We start from the raw sequence: 15,000 nt of genomic DNA, 5'->3' as shown, positions 1-15,000 counted from the left end.
AATAACAACAACAACAACAACAATAATAATAATAATAAACTACACGAGAAGTAATGAACGTAAAATATCTCAAGATCAACAACAACGTTAAAATAATGGAAAATTTTCCCCTTTCCAGTTTGCGATAACGACACGCTTTCCTGCGTGGAGTCTGTGTATACAGACATCTTAGTATTCGGAGATTTCCTCAAGATTAACTCCAGCATCCAATTCATATGTCCTCCTATGAAGACTATGCCCGGGGGCGCCACCGAAATGAACACGACTTGTATCTATGATGATTCTGGGGTGACGCCTACATACCACTTCGATCCAGTCCATATCCCAGCTTGTAATGGTTAGTAAAAATGTGATTTCCTTTTTTGTTTTTTATGTACTCGTAGTTTTATGTATATTTCTATGCATAGTTGTACGTGCTTTAGGGTTGCTGTGGCCTGATTAGCAACGTCTCTGCCTGGCGTTTGCCTATCGGGGGTTCGAGTCCCGCTCGCTCAGTCTCGCTAGTGCGTTTAGTGTCTGCAACCTTACCATCCTTGTGAGCTAAGGTTGGGGGGTTTGGGGGAGCTTATAGGTTTATCTGTTGAGTCATCATCAGCCGTTGCTTGGCCCTCCTTGGTCCTAGCTTGGGTGGAAAGGGGGCTTGGGTGCTGACCATATGATATATGGTAGGTCTCTATGGCATTGTCCTACTTCATAGGGCAATGTCACTGTCCCTTGCCTGTGCCATTCTTGAGCGGCCTTTAAACCTTTAACGTAATCTATGTAGTTTCATAATCTATATTTTTTGTTTATGCACGAGTAGTTTTATGCATAGTTCAATGTACTTTAACGTAAATCTATGTAGTTTTATATTCTAATCCTAAAAACCTTCTCAATTCCCCTACTCCACAGTATGTATCCAAAACGTCAGCGTCGGCAATGCTACAATTACGGAGCACCTCGAAGATAATGGAGTGACAGTTACCTGCGATCCGGGGTTTACGTTTAGATATGATAATGGAAGCGACTACAGTTCCATGACACTCAGGTGTCTTCATCTCGGATGGGACATAAACCCGGATACTATCGAGTGTCTACCAGGTGAGTGGCAAACCTTCAGAGATAGAAAGCTTTCTTTTCTTAGATGAAGAGGTCATGGCTGAAGGCAAGAATGTGGTCATGGCTGAAGGCAAGACTGTGGTCAACACTGTGATGGCAAGGCTGTAGTTAAGGCTGAGATGAATATTGAGGTCAAGGATAATTAATAAGATTGAGGTCAAGACTGAGGTCAAGGCTAATTTAAAACTGAGGTCAAGCCTGAGGTCAAGGCTAAGTTAAGATTGGAGTCAAGCCTGAGGTCAAGGCTAAGTTAAGATCGATGTCAAGCCGGAGGTCAAGGCTAAGTTAAGATCGAGGTCAAGCCTGAGGTCAAGGCTAAGTTAAGATTGATGTCAAGCCTGAGGTCAAGGCTAAGTTAAGATTGAAGTCAAGGCTGAGGTAAGGCTAAGTTAAGACTGAGGTCAAGCCTGATGTCAACGCTAAATTAAGATTGAGGTAAAGGCTAAGTTAAGATTGAGGTCAAGCCTGATGTCAACGCTAAGTTAAGATTGAGGTCAAGCCTGATGTCAACACCAAGTCAAGATTGAGGTCAAGGCTAAGTTAAGATTGAGATCAAGCCTGATGTCAATGCTAAGTTAAGATTGAGGTTAAACCTGAGGTCAGGACCATGACCAAGGCTGAAGGCAAGATTGAGGTGACGTGAAGTCAAGGCTGCTGAGGTCATGAATGAAGTCAGTCAAGACTGAGGTCAAGCCTGAGATTAAGGCTGTAGTCAAGACTAAGGCCAAGGCTGAGGTCAAAATTCGTTGAATTGGGTTGTAAGATTAAATCCACTTTGAACTAGAGTGGGTCTTTTCTCTATGGGGTGGGAGAGCTGAGGAGATATGAGGACTGGTGTGGACCTCTGGACTCTGACCAACCAGCACGATGTCTCACTTGAAGCAGGAATTTCTTCTCAAAATGCATTCACCTCAGTAAACACTTTCATCAGCCGTACAGTATGTCGATCGAATCAAAGAAGCCTATGATGTAGAATGGATGACAACTCCTCGTGTCAAGTAAAAAAGATTCCTATTAAAAATTATTTCTGACTAGTATCGAGACAAATGTTCAAATTGGTAATATTCAGACAAAGGTCTTTATTGCACTTTGTAGGTCTATAAAATTCTCATATCTTAATGGAATAAATCAATTAATATTAATACATATGTATTGTATAACGAAATTATATATCCATTTAATTCAGTACCAGAGAAACTCGGCTGAATCCCTCGACAGGCTAGGAGGAGCGAAGAGAGGAAAGGTCCCCTTTTGTTCCTTTGTTTGATGTTGGCTAACCACCAATTGGGGGGAGTGCCTTGGTAAATAGATAGATATAGATAGATAGATAGATTTACCTCCCCTCGTCAGGCTGGGAGGAGCGGAGAAAGGATGGGTCCTTTTTTGTTCCTTTGTTTGATGTCGGTTACCCACCAAAATTGGGGGAAGTGCCTTGGTAGATATATAGATAGATAGATAGATAGATAGATAGAGTTAATGTACCTTAATTTACCTCTAAAAACATGGCCTCCTACCAAATGGGGAAAGAGGCCATAATATAGAGTTTCTAAACCTTTTTTTTCTTGCAGGTTAGTAGAATGGAATCAATCAATATTCATAGATATGTACTGTATAACGAAGTTGTATATCCATTTTATGTAACTCAATTACCTCTAAAACATGGCCTCCTACCAAACAGAAAGAGACTATAATATGGAGTTCCTAAATCTGCTCTGTCTTGATTAGAATGCAGTGACCAAGGTTGACTATGAAACAGTTGGAGACCCTGAAGTGAGCTTTGCAAAAATAGCCAGCTTCTAATGCCAGATGGGGTAATTGTTTACAACACCACGCTCTCCATTTACTCCAAAATAATGCAATCCTGCAATTCTCATCTTCTTGCACAGTAATTAGGTGGTTATTTAAATTCTGGGAAAGTGATAATTAGCAAGATATGTTGAGGAAGGGGGAAGGGGTTATATAATGCCAGATAGATGACCTCTAAAACATGGTCTCTTACCAAACGTAGAAAGAGTTGCTAAACCTTTTTTTTCTCTCTACAGTAATATGCGATGATCCACCCGAACCTGGTTCGAATATGTCTGTAAGTGTGACAACAACCTCCTTATTCGTTGGGACGACTGTAGTATACGAATGCGATGAGGGCCTTAATATTCCTGCTGTAGGTGTTGATTATTATTATTATTATTATTATTATTATTCTAATGTTGTCACTGTTCTTGAAATATTCTATTTTTCCTTGTTTCCTTTCCTCACTGGGCTATTTTCCTGTTGGTGCCCCTGGGCGTATAGCATCCTGCTTTTCAAACTAGGGGTGGAGCTTAGCAAGTAATAATAATAATAAAAATAATAATAATAATAATAATAATAATAATATCATCATGATTATTATTATTATTATTATTATTATTATTATTACTACTACTACTTACTAAGCTAAAACCATAATTGGAAAGGAAGAATGCTTTAAGTCCGATTTGTTCAAGTTTATACTCCCCAAATTACTATTTCTTCTGGAAAAAATAGGATCAGATATACTACTTATAGGCTACACCTTATCGCTTAGACAAAAACAAAATTCAGCTATCATATCGAACTAAAATTATTTTAATGCTTATATTACAGACTTTCCCTAATATTGTGAACTCCATAGAAGCGACTTGTGCAATAGACGGGACGTGGAATATTTCACTGGGGCTCAAAGCAGAAAATTTGACATGTGCTGAAGGTATGTTGTGGATGCTGTATTATTATTATTATTATTATTATTATTATTATTATTATTATTATTATTATTATTATTATTATTACTAGCTAAGCTAAAACCCCAGTTGGAAAAGCAAGATGCTTTAAGCTCAAGGGCTCCCAACAGGCTCTTAAGCCCTGTCCACACGATCGAGCATGCCCGACGGCAAACAGTGATACCAGACCACAATAGTCGGTGAAAATGAGGGTTAATGACGTCAGAAGTGGGGAAACCACAGACAGGGATCTGGCATCATACAGTGTTGCCAGATCCCTACCTTTAGTTTTCCCCGCTTCTGACATCATCAACCCTCATTTTCACTAACTATTGTGGCCTGGTATCACTGTTTGCCCGTCGGGCATGCTCGATCGTGTGGACAGGGGTTAAGGACACATAACTGCTCTTTTGAGAAAAAAAACACCCAATGACATTTTCGTATACAATGTTCAGTCATTATTAAGTCTTATCATGAAGACATATTTTCGAAATTTACAGCCATAAAGGTGAAGGTGTCTAGTTTCCGTTCCAGTCTCATTCGAATAGACACTCGCCAGAACGTAACCCGGGCCAGCCCAACCACAGCAGTATTTTCCCCAGTAAACAGACCAAACACACAGTCCAAGGCTGGGAAAACACATTACCACTGTACTAGCCAGGAGACGGTCATAATGACCAGAATGACCAGTATTTCTGTTTAATAAAACAAAAATAAAATGAATAATTAGCGTAAATTCCTGTCCACCAAATATACCAACTTTCCACAGACACCACCCACTGTGTTTTTGTCAGAACAGTTTGCCTGACCTTTTATCAGATTTTAATTTATCTTTTTATCTTTTATATTTACAGTATGTTTATCTTTTCCTATTCATTAGATTCAATATATATATTTTTCCCTCCAAAATTTATTTGGACTAGCTCTGTAAAAGTCAAGCTTGGTTGATATCAATAAACCACACAAAAGTTCTGGCCTTAGTCACCCTCATGTACCTTATTGCGAGGATACTTCGTTGAATTTCACTTGTTTTGGCAACTATGCTTCATCAAACGATTAATGACCTCAATAATCAATAATCTTCAATGACACACAATGACTTCCACTTGATACAGACATCCAAGAGGTTTAGGAAGTCACTTGCAATCACTATTCATAGTTCCTCTTAGCTGTCTCAACTTATCGCAAGTGGATTATGATTAATTTAATCTCACAGGTTGTGGCGCTCCACTTCCTGTTGATGATCCAGTGGTCTTGGACTTCAACGGCACTGGGCTTGAGGGCGAATTGGCTTTTTACCTCTGTGCAGAAGGTTTCGTCGAAGATGGTCTCACGAATCTAACCTCCGAATGCAAAGATGGGAATTGGACGCTTACAGATATACCTCAATGCAAGAGTGAGTTCTTATTTTTATTACTGGCCAAGCTACAATCCTAGGTGTAAAATAGCAGTCAGGAAAGGAAATAAGGAAACCGATAGAATAGTGTGCCTGTGTATACCCTCTATCGTGTGAATAAGCTTTGTTGTAACAATGGCTTTGCTTTAACGTTTCTGTTTCGTGTTGCTACAAATATATACATCCAGGAAGAATACTTTGAGGATGTTAAATTCACACATGTTGTAGAGTGTTCTTTTGATTAGTTAAGAATTATTGATAAATGTATCTTGATAAGTTTAGCGATGCCTTGTTATACTAGGTAAATAATTATTTGTTATTTAAATGTTACAGTCAGCCCTTCTCATTATTATTATTATTGTTGTTGTTGTTTTTGTTGTTGACATGATACTCCATTTCTACAAGTGTGCGGACCTCCAGTTCGTCCACCCAAAAACGTGGAACTCATTCCGGACGGAGACGCCTTCAGGTACGGGGACATTGTGACATACACGTGTAAGGGCGAGTTTAGAAACGGGGCCAAGGAATTAGAGAGCACTTGTGTCGACGGAGAATGGGATGTGCAGAGACTGGATCCATGCATTTGGGGTAAGTTGGGTCGTCACCGTATTTGACATTTGTTTGTTGTCTGATGTGATATTTGATTGATGTATTTCTTTCTGGTCACACGCTCGCCTGAACCTGTCCCTTGGGTAAGGGGAGAGGATGTAATCATACTCTGGTGAGAGGGGTGTGCATAGATTTAACACTACCCATCCCCTCTTAACAGGGTATGACTACTTCCACTCCCCTTAACCGAAGGACGGGGAGAGACCGAGTAGTTATATGTCTGGCAATGCTGCTGAGCGTGATTGGAAAGGAATGATATATATATATATATATATATGTATATATATATATATATATATATATATATATATATATAGATATATATGTAAATATATATATATATATATATATATATATATTATATATATTATATATATAATATACAGTATATACAGTACACATATATATATATATATATATATATATATATATATATATATATATATATATATATATATATATATATATATATATATATATATATACTGTACATATATATATATATATATATATATATATATATATATATGTATGTATATATATATATACAGTATATATATATATATATATATATATATATATATATATATATATATGCACAGTATATATATATATATATATATATATATATATATATATATATATATATATATATATATATATATTTATATATATTTATATATATATATATACACATATATATATACATATGCATACATATATAACCAGACACTTGCTCTATCTTGTATAGGGGAAATTTTTTAATATTTTTCTAATATTTTCATAATAATATTTACAATTTCTAATAATTTTCTTCCATTTAATGCTGCAAACTTATGTGAATGAATGAATCCATAAGTCACTGCTAGCAAGCAATGATTTCTAGTCGGTCTACGAGGATAAAGTTAATGTGTGATACTAGGTACGTATTAATGATATCAAATTCGTTTCATGAAATCAAATCATATTTAATTGTTATATGAAATAAATAGCTGTGTGACATATTTCATGAAATTTTACGTGATGAGACAAATGAAATACACCAATGAATAATATTAAATCTTATATGTATATATATATATATATATATATATATATATATATATAAATATATATATATATATATATATATATATATATATATATATATATATACAGTATATATATAAATATATATATATATATATATATATATATATATATTTATATATATACAAATATACACATATATATAAATATATATAAATATATATATATATATATATATATATATATATATATACATACATATATATTTATATATACAAATATATGTATATATATAAATATATATACATATATATGTCTATATATATATAAATAAATATATATACATATATATATATATATATATATATATTTGCATATATATAAATATATATATATATATATATACATATATATATATAGATATATATATATATATATATATACATATATATATATATATAGATATATATATATATATATATATATATATATATATATATATATATATATATCATAACTTCATATCATAACATCATATTCATATTCATTTCTCTAAACTTCACATATCTCTTCATTACCTTCTGTTCTTTATATGCTATCATTGTATTATCATCTATAATATCTATAACTTAATTTGGTAATACAGCATCATACAATTTTGCACAATGTATTAATATACCCCTTTTATATACTGTTGTATCCTTGTATTGTTTTGAATTAAATTCACCATTCTATGTACTGATTTATTCTTATACTATTTTGAAAATTTATTAAAAAGTCAATTTGGTGATTTGTTTCCTTTATATTCTACTATGAATAAGTTACAAGTCCATTTGGAACAGTGTCATCGAAAAGAGGCGAATAAAGTTTATATTGATTTGCTTAACAACAACAAATTTAAAGGTTTAAAGGTTGCTCATGAATGGCAGAGGCAAGGGACAGTGGCATTGCCGTAGCAAGCAGGACAATGCCCTAGAGACTGACCAGATATACATATGATCAACGCCCAAGCCTCCTCTCCATCCAAGATAGGACCAGGGAGGACCAGGCCGTGGCTACTGATGACTCAGCAGATAGACCTATAGGCTCCCCAAAACCCCCAACCATAGCTCGCAAGGATGGTAAGGTTGCAGACATTAAAGGAACTAAAGAGTCTGAGCAGGACTCGAACGCCCGACTGGCAATCACCAGGCAGAGACATTACCAATCAGGCCACAACAACCCTTTTTAGCCCACTGTAGAACAAGGGCCTCAGACATGTCTTTATACATGTCTGGGGTTTGGCCATTTTCAACAACACGTTGGTCACTGCAGATTGTTGATGGAGGGAGATTTTAGTTTGAATGCCCACAGCAAACCAACCTAGTATGGGTTGCCCTGCCTAGAGCCACATAGAGGTCAGAAAAGAAGCTGATCATTCTTCAAAATACATTATTATTATTATTATTATTATTATTATTATTATTTGCAATATGTGGTGGTACTCTAAGCTTCCCTTAGACAGAAAAATCCAACGTAATATCTTGATTTGCTTCTCACTCTTGTGTGATATATGGAGAGTTAAATGGTTTCTTCCATCCTCTACACCTGTTTCAATGATTTTCTGATGTTAGATTGATTGATTGATCGAGAGTGTTCTGGCATACTAACATCTAAGGTCATTGATGCTGAATTTAATATTAGACTTCTACTACTCCAACTACTGTATGTAAGTGTTTCCCAACTCGGTTTCCTTTTATTATGGCCAATCCCTTGAAATTATTTTCAATAATTCAAAAAATAATCTACACAACATTCTACTTTGGCTGACTTCAGTGATTATTAAAACCTCAGGTATATTCTCACCTCCATGAGAACAAATATCAGAGACATCCTGATCTGTATTCTTGAAAAGGTTGCAGAGGTAACTTACAAACTTGTATAATGGCCAAAAAAAAAAAAATGGTTGGAAATCACATCCATTCAATACCTTTGAGGCCAAAATACCCAAAGGCAAATGTTTGCTTAAACATTTCTCCCAGTGGAACTAATGTTCGAGACCAGCGAGGCTCTTGATCTCTTGTCTGAAGATCGTACCAGCAATTGTGTATCACGAAGTTACAACCCTTATTGGAACTAATGTTCGAGACCAGCGCTGCTCTTGATCTCGTCTGAAAAGTGTACCAACAATTGTGTATCATGAAGTTACAACTCTTATTGGAACTAATGTTCGAGACCAGCGCACCTCTTGATCTCTTGTCTGAAGAGCGCACCAACTATTGTGTACCACGAAGTTACAATCCTTATTGGAACTAATGTTCGAGACCAGCGCTGCTCTTGATCTCTTGTCTGAAGAGCACACCAACTATTGTGTACCACGAAGTTACAATCCTTATTGGAACTAATGTTCGAGACCAGCGCAGCTCTTGATCTCTTGTCTGGAGAGTGCACCAACTATTGTGTATCACGAAGTTACAGCCCTTATTGGAACCAATGTTCGAGAACAGCGCAGCTCTTGATCTCTTGTCTGAAGAGCGCACCAACTATTGTGTATCACGAAGTTACAAACCTTATTGGAACTAATGTTCGAGACCAGCGCTGCTCTTGATCTCTTGTCTGAAGAGCGCACCAACTATTGTGTATCACGAAGTTACAAACCTTATTGGAACTAATGTTCGAGACCAGCGCTGCTCTTGATCTCTTGTCTGAAGAGCGCACCAACTATTGTGTATCACGAAGTTACAAACCTTATTGGAACTAATGTTCGAGACCAGCGCTGCTCTTGATCTCTTGTCTGAAGAGCGCACCAACTATTGTGTATCACGAAGTTACAATCCTTATTGGAACTAATGTTCGAGACCAGCGCTGCTCTTGATCTCTTGTCTGAAGATCGTACCAGCAATTGTCTACCACGAAGTTACAATCCTTATTGGAACTAATGTTCGAGAACAGCGCAGCTCTTGATCTCTTGTCTGAAGATCGTACCAACAATTGTATACCACAAAGTTACAATCCTTATTGGAACGAATGTTCGAGAACAGCGCTGCTCTTGATCTCTTGTCTGAAGATCGTACCTGCAATTGTGTACCACGAAGTTACAACCCTTATTGGAACTAACGTACGAGAGCAGCGCAGCTCTTGGTCTCTTGTGTGAAGATCATACCAGCAATTGTGTACCACGAAGTTACAATCCTTATTGGAACTAATGTTCGAGAACAGCGCAGCTCTTGATCTCTTGTCTGAAGATCGTACCAACAATTGTATACCACAAAGTTACAATCCTTATTGGAACGAATGTTCGAGAACAGCGCTGCTCTTGATCTCTTGTCTGAAGATCGTACCTGCAATTGTGTACCACGAAGTTACAACCCTTATTGGAACTAACGTACGAGAGCAGCGCAGCTCTTGGTCTCTTGTGTGAAGATCATACCAGCAATTGTGTACCACGAAGTTACAATCCTTATTGGAACTAATGTTCGAGAACAGCGCAGCTCTTGATCTCTTGTCTGAAGATCGTACCAACAATTGTATACCACAAAGTTACAATCCTTATTGGAACGAATGTTCGAGAACAGCGCTGCTCTTGATCTCTTGTCTGAAGAGCGCACCAGCAATTGTATACCACGAAGTTACAATCCTTATTGGAACTAATGTTCGAGACCAGCACTGCTCTTAATCTCTTGTCTGAAGAGCTCACCAACTATTGCATATCACGAAGTTACAACCCTTATTGGAACTAACGTACGAGAACAGCGCAGCTCTTGGTCTCTTGTCTGAAGAGTGCACCAACAATTAAACATCACAAAGTTACAACCCTTACTGGAATTTCTGATTTAACTTGGTTTATAGAATTTGGGTCATAAGGTTTAGTGCATGAACCAGGGAGGCCATTCAACACCAAGGAAAAACTGAGGAAAAACTTGTGTTCCAATATGGAGTAAGAGTTGGAAGGGGCTAGGCAGGAAGGTAGAAAATACAGGAAGCAAAATCAAAGGTAAATTACAAGGCTAAAAGGTCAGTGTAGCTAGGGGCCTTTGGAAGGATGCTTCACAGTCGAGCTTTCAGCAGTCTTTTTGAAATTATCCTTTACAAAAAAGTCAGTCTTAGCTGTTTTGGTAATATTTTCAAGTACAGAAATCCTCCGTAAGGCTCGATTCCCAGTAAGAGCCAAGGATACTAGTCGAAGTACGACATACCTGTAGTAGCTAACGACGTAAGGCGATAGATGGTAGTATAAGTTGTGATGTGTCTTACCACAAAGCCTATTATACTTTTCACAGATTTCATACCTCGTTCTATTAGATATTTACATTGCATCTGTTTTACCAATTTGATTATGTTTTGCTAATATTTGAAGCATGTTCATGAGTGGTTGGAGATAATGATATTTCCTGAAGTCTTATTCAGTAATGTAAAGTGGATTATAAATAAAACAATGTGTACAAACTTCTTGATTTATAGTTTCCAAACTATAAAATGACATAATACAAATTTGTTGTATATACCTAATATATATATATATATATATATATATATATATATATATATATATATATATATATTGCACATACATCTACATATGTATATTAATATATATGCATATTATATATACATTATATATGTATATATATATATATATATATATATATATATATATATATATATATATATACTTATTGAAAAATATGATATACCTATTCATAGTAACACAGAATTTAATAGAAAAGATATGTAGAGGAAAGTAGATAAATAATGAAGTGATGGTATAATGATATTTTAATGTGTAAATGAAAAGATTATTTAGTAAATATATAAAAAAAATTATTTCATATTCATTCAAGTATTTCAGTATTTATTCATAACTTATATATATATATATATATATATATATATATATATATATATATATATATATATATATATATATATATATATATATATATATATATATATATGTATATATCACGTTGTATAACAATATGTTAGATTTCAATTATTCACTTGTATATTTCATTATATATATATTTCATGAAATATATCTTTTGGTATTACCTTCCAAGGTACTTACCCAGAGAAATATGATTATTTGTTGACTAGCAAGCAACCAGTAAGCAACTAGCAAAGAAAATAGTGTTTGCTAGTTGCTTGCTAGTCATAAATATCTCGTTGAGTTTTCCCATTAGGCAGCATTTTAATCAAAGAGAAATATTAGAAAAAATTAAAAATAGATGTAAAAGAATCTATATGTTCACAGTATCCCTAAATATATTAAAGACAAAATTTGTCATATATTGTAAGTAGACAAACTAAAGATGTTTTGTCATATATTGTAAGTAGACAAACTAAAAATGTTTGGTCATATATTGTAAGTAGACAAACTAAAAAAAATGTTTTGTCATATATTTTAAGTAGACAAATTAAAAATGTTTCGTCATATATTGTAAGTAGACAAACTAAAAATGTTTGGTCATATATTGTAAGTAGATAAACTAAAAAAATGTTTTGTCATATATTGTGAGTAGACAAACTAAAAATGTTTTGTCATATATTGTAAGTAGACAAACTAAAAAAATTTCATATATTAGAAGACAAACTAGAAAATATTTTGTCATATATTGCAAGTAGACTAACTATAAAATGTCATATATTAGAAGCAGGTAAACTAAAAAAATGTCATCTACTAGAAGTGGACAAACTAAAAAATATTTTGTCATATATTAAAAGTAGACAAACTAAAAAAAATGTCATATATTAGAATCAGACAAACTAAAAATATTTTGTCATTTATTGCAAGTAGAAAAACTAAAAAAAAAATGTCATATATTAGAAGTAGACATACTAAAAAATGTTTTGTCATATATTAAAAGTAGACAAACTAAAAAAAATGTCATATATTAGAATCAGACAAACTAAAAAATATTTTGTCATTTATTGCAAGTAGAAAAACTAAAACAAATGTCATATATTAGAAGTAGACATACTAAAAAATATTTTGTCATATATTAAAAGTAGACAAACTAAAAAAATGTCATATATTAGAATCAGACAAACTAAAAAAATATTTTGTCATTTATTGCAAGTAGAAAAACTAAAAAAAATGTCATATGTTAGAAGTAGACATACTAAAAAATGTTTTGTCATATATTGTAGGTAGACAAACTGAAAAATGTTCTGTCATATACTGTAAGTAGACAAACTAAAATCATTTTGTCATATATTGTAAGTAGACAAACTAAAAAGAGTTTGGTCATACATTGTAATTAGACCAACTAAAAAAGTTTTCATATATTGTAAGCCGACAAACTGAAAAAAAAATTTTTGTCATATATTGTAAGTAGGCAAATTAAAGAATGTCACATATTAGAAGAAGACATGCAAAAAAAATCGTCATATATTGCAAGTAGACAAATAAAAAAAAATGTCAAATATTTGAAGTAGGCAAACTAAAAAAAATGCCATATGTTAAAAGTGGACAAACTGAAAAAAAAAGTTTTGTCATATATTGTAAGTAGACATACTAAAAAAGTTTTCATATATTGTAAGCCGACAAACTGAAAAAGTTTTATTATATATTGTAAGTAGGCAAACTAAAGAATGTCACATATCAGAAGACATGAAAAAAAATATTTTGTCATATATTGCAAGTAGACAAATTTAAAAAATGTCATATATTTGAAGTGGGCAAACTAAAAAATGTCATATGTTAAAAGTGGACAAACTAAAAAAAAATTTGTCATACTGTATATTGTAAGTAGACAAACTAAAAAAGTTTTGTCATATATTGTAAGTAGACAAACTAAAATAATTTTGTCATATATTGTAAGAAGACAAAATAAGAGTTTTGTCATGTATTGTAAGTAGTCAAATCAAAATAATTTTGTCATATATTGCAAGTAGACAAACTAAAAAAAGGTTTGTCATATATTGCAAGTAGACAAACTAAAAAAGTTTTGTCATATATTGCAAGTAGACAAACTAAAAAAGTTTTGTCATATATTGTAAGTAGACAAACTAAATATTTAGCTTTCTTTTTTGACGGGTCACGTACACTAGTGCAGAATATCACAGTTCTGCATCAATCAAAAATTTCGTCAAATATTGCTTGCAGGAAACAAATGTCAAAGACATATAACCACTTGGTCTCTCCCAATCCCACAGGAGAGAGTAGTCATACCCTGGTGACAGGAGTGGATAGTATTGAATCTGTGTGCATATGTGTGCATATCTATCTAAATATTTAGCCGTCATAGCTGACGGGTCGCGAACACTAGTATAGAATACGATTTTACACGGCACATAGAAAATCTATGACCAGAGTATGATTACTCTCTATCCCCCCCCCTACCCCAGAGACGAGCAGAGGTGAGAGTATGACCAAAAAGATACACATATACCGTATAATGTTCATATATATAAACAGACTCTAGCAGTTTAATATCAATCAGATATTACATCAGATATTACTTGCAACAAACAAATGTCAAAGACGATGATGACTCAACTTACCCCAATAACAAGGTAGCACTTTCTGCACATCCCATTCTCCGTCCACACAAGTGCTCTCCAGTTCCTTGGCCCCGTTTATGTACTCGCCTCTGCACCGGTAAGTCACAATTTCCCCGTACCTGAAGGCATCTCCGTCCGGAATGAGGTCCACGTATTTGGGGGGACGCACCGGAGCTTCGCACACTGGTAGAAATGGGGCAACATGACAACAACAACAACAACAACAATAATAATAATAATAATAATAATAATAATAATAATAATAGACTGCAGACGTCCGCCGCAGCAGTTTATTTCTCGACCTTTTGCTCGAATAGAAAGGTGTGCTCTACCATATAGACAAAGCAGGCTTTAATCAACAGTCGGTAAAAATTGTATTCGGGACACATCAAGATGGAGTTTGGAATAGAAAGGTGTGCACTAGGATATAGATCAAGCAGGCTATAATTACCTTGGGGTAATAGTAGGAGAAGCAATAAAACACCAAGAGATGAAGGAAAAGATTAGATGAGAATCCACGCAAAGAATCAGAGCTATGATAAAGTCGAAGCTTATCTCTGGGAAATGGCAAAGTCTATAAACACCTGGGCAGTGTCAGTAATCAGGTACAAAGCTGAAACAGTGGAGTGGAAGAAGTTAGGA

At 34.2% G+C, this 15,000-nt stretch overlaps 1 protein-coding gene across 1 annotated transcript in view; it reads right to left on the bottom strand.

Annotated features, from left to right (window-relative positions):
• The window catches only part of LOC137621376 (uncharacterized), a 94,049-nt gene that overhangs the window by 12,372 nt on the left and 66,677 nt on the right, over positions 1–15,000 (bottom strand). The window contains exon 29 of the mRNA XM_068351673.1: positions 14,359–14,541. Coding sequence (XP_068207774.1) covers positions 14,359–14,541 — 183 coding nt within the window. The remainder of the gene's footprint in view (positions 1–14,358; positions 14,542–15,000) is intronic.

This window comes from Palaemon carinicauda, chromosome 28 (genome assembly GCF_036898095.1).
Source record: "Palaemon carinicauda isolate YSFRI2023 chromosome 28, ASM3689809v2, whole genome shotgun sequence".
Lineage (NCBI taxonomy): Eukaryota > Metazoa > Arthropoda > Malacostraca > Decapoda > Palaemonidae > Palaemon > Palaemon carinicauda.
The sequence above is the reverse complement of the archived record's forward strand: the minus strand, read 5'-3'. Positions and strand labels throughout refer to the sequence as shown.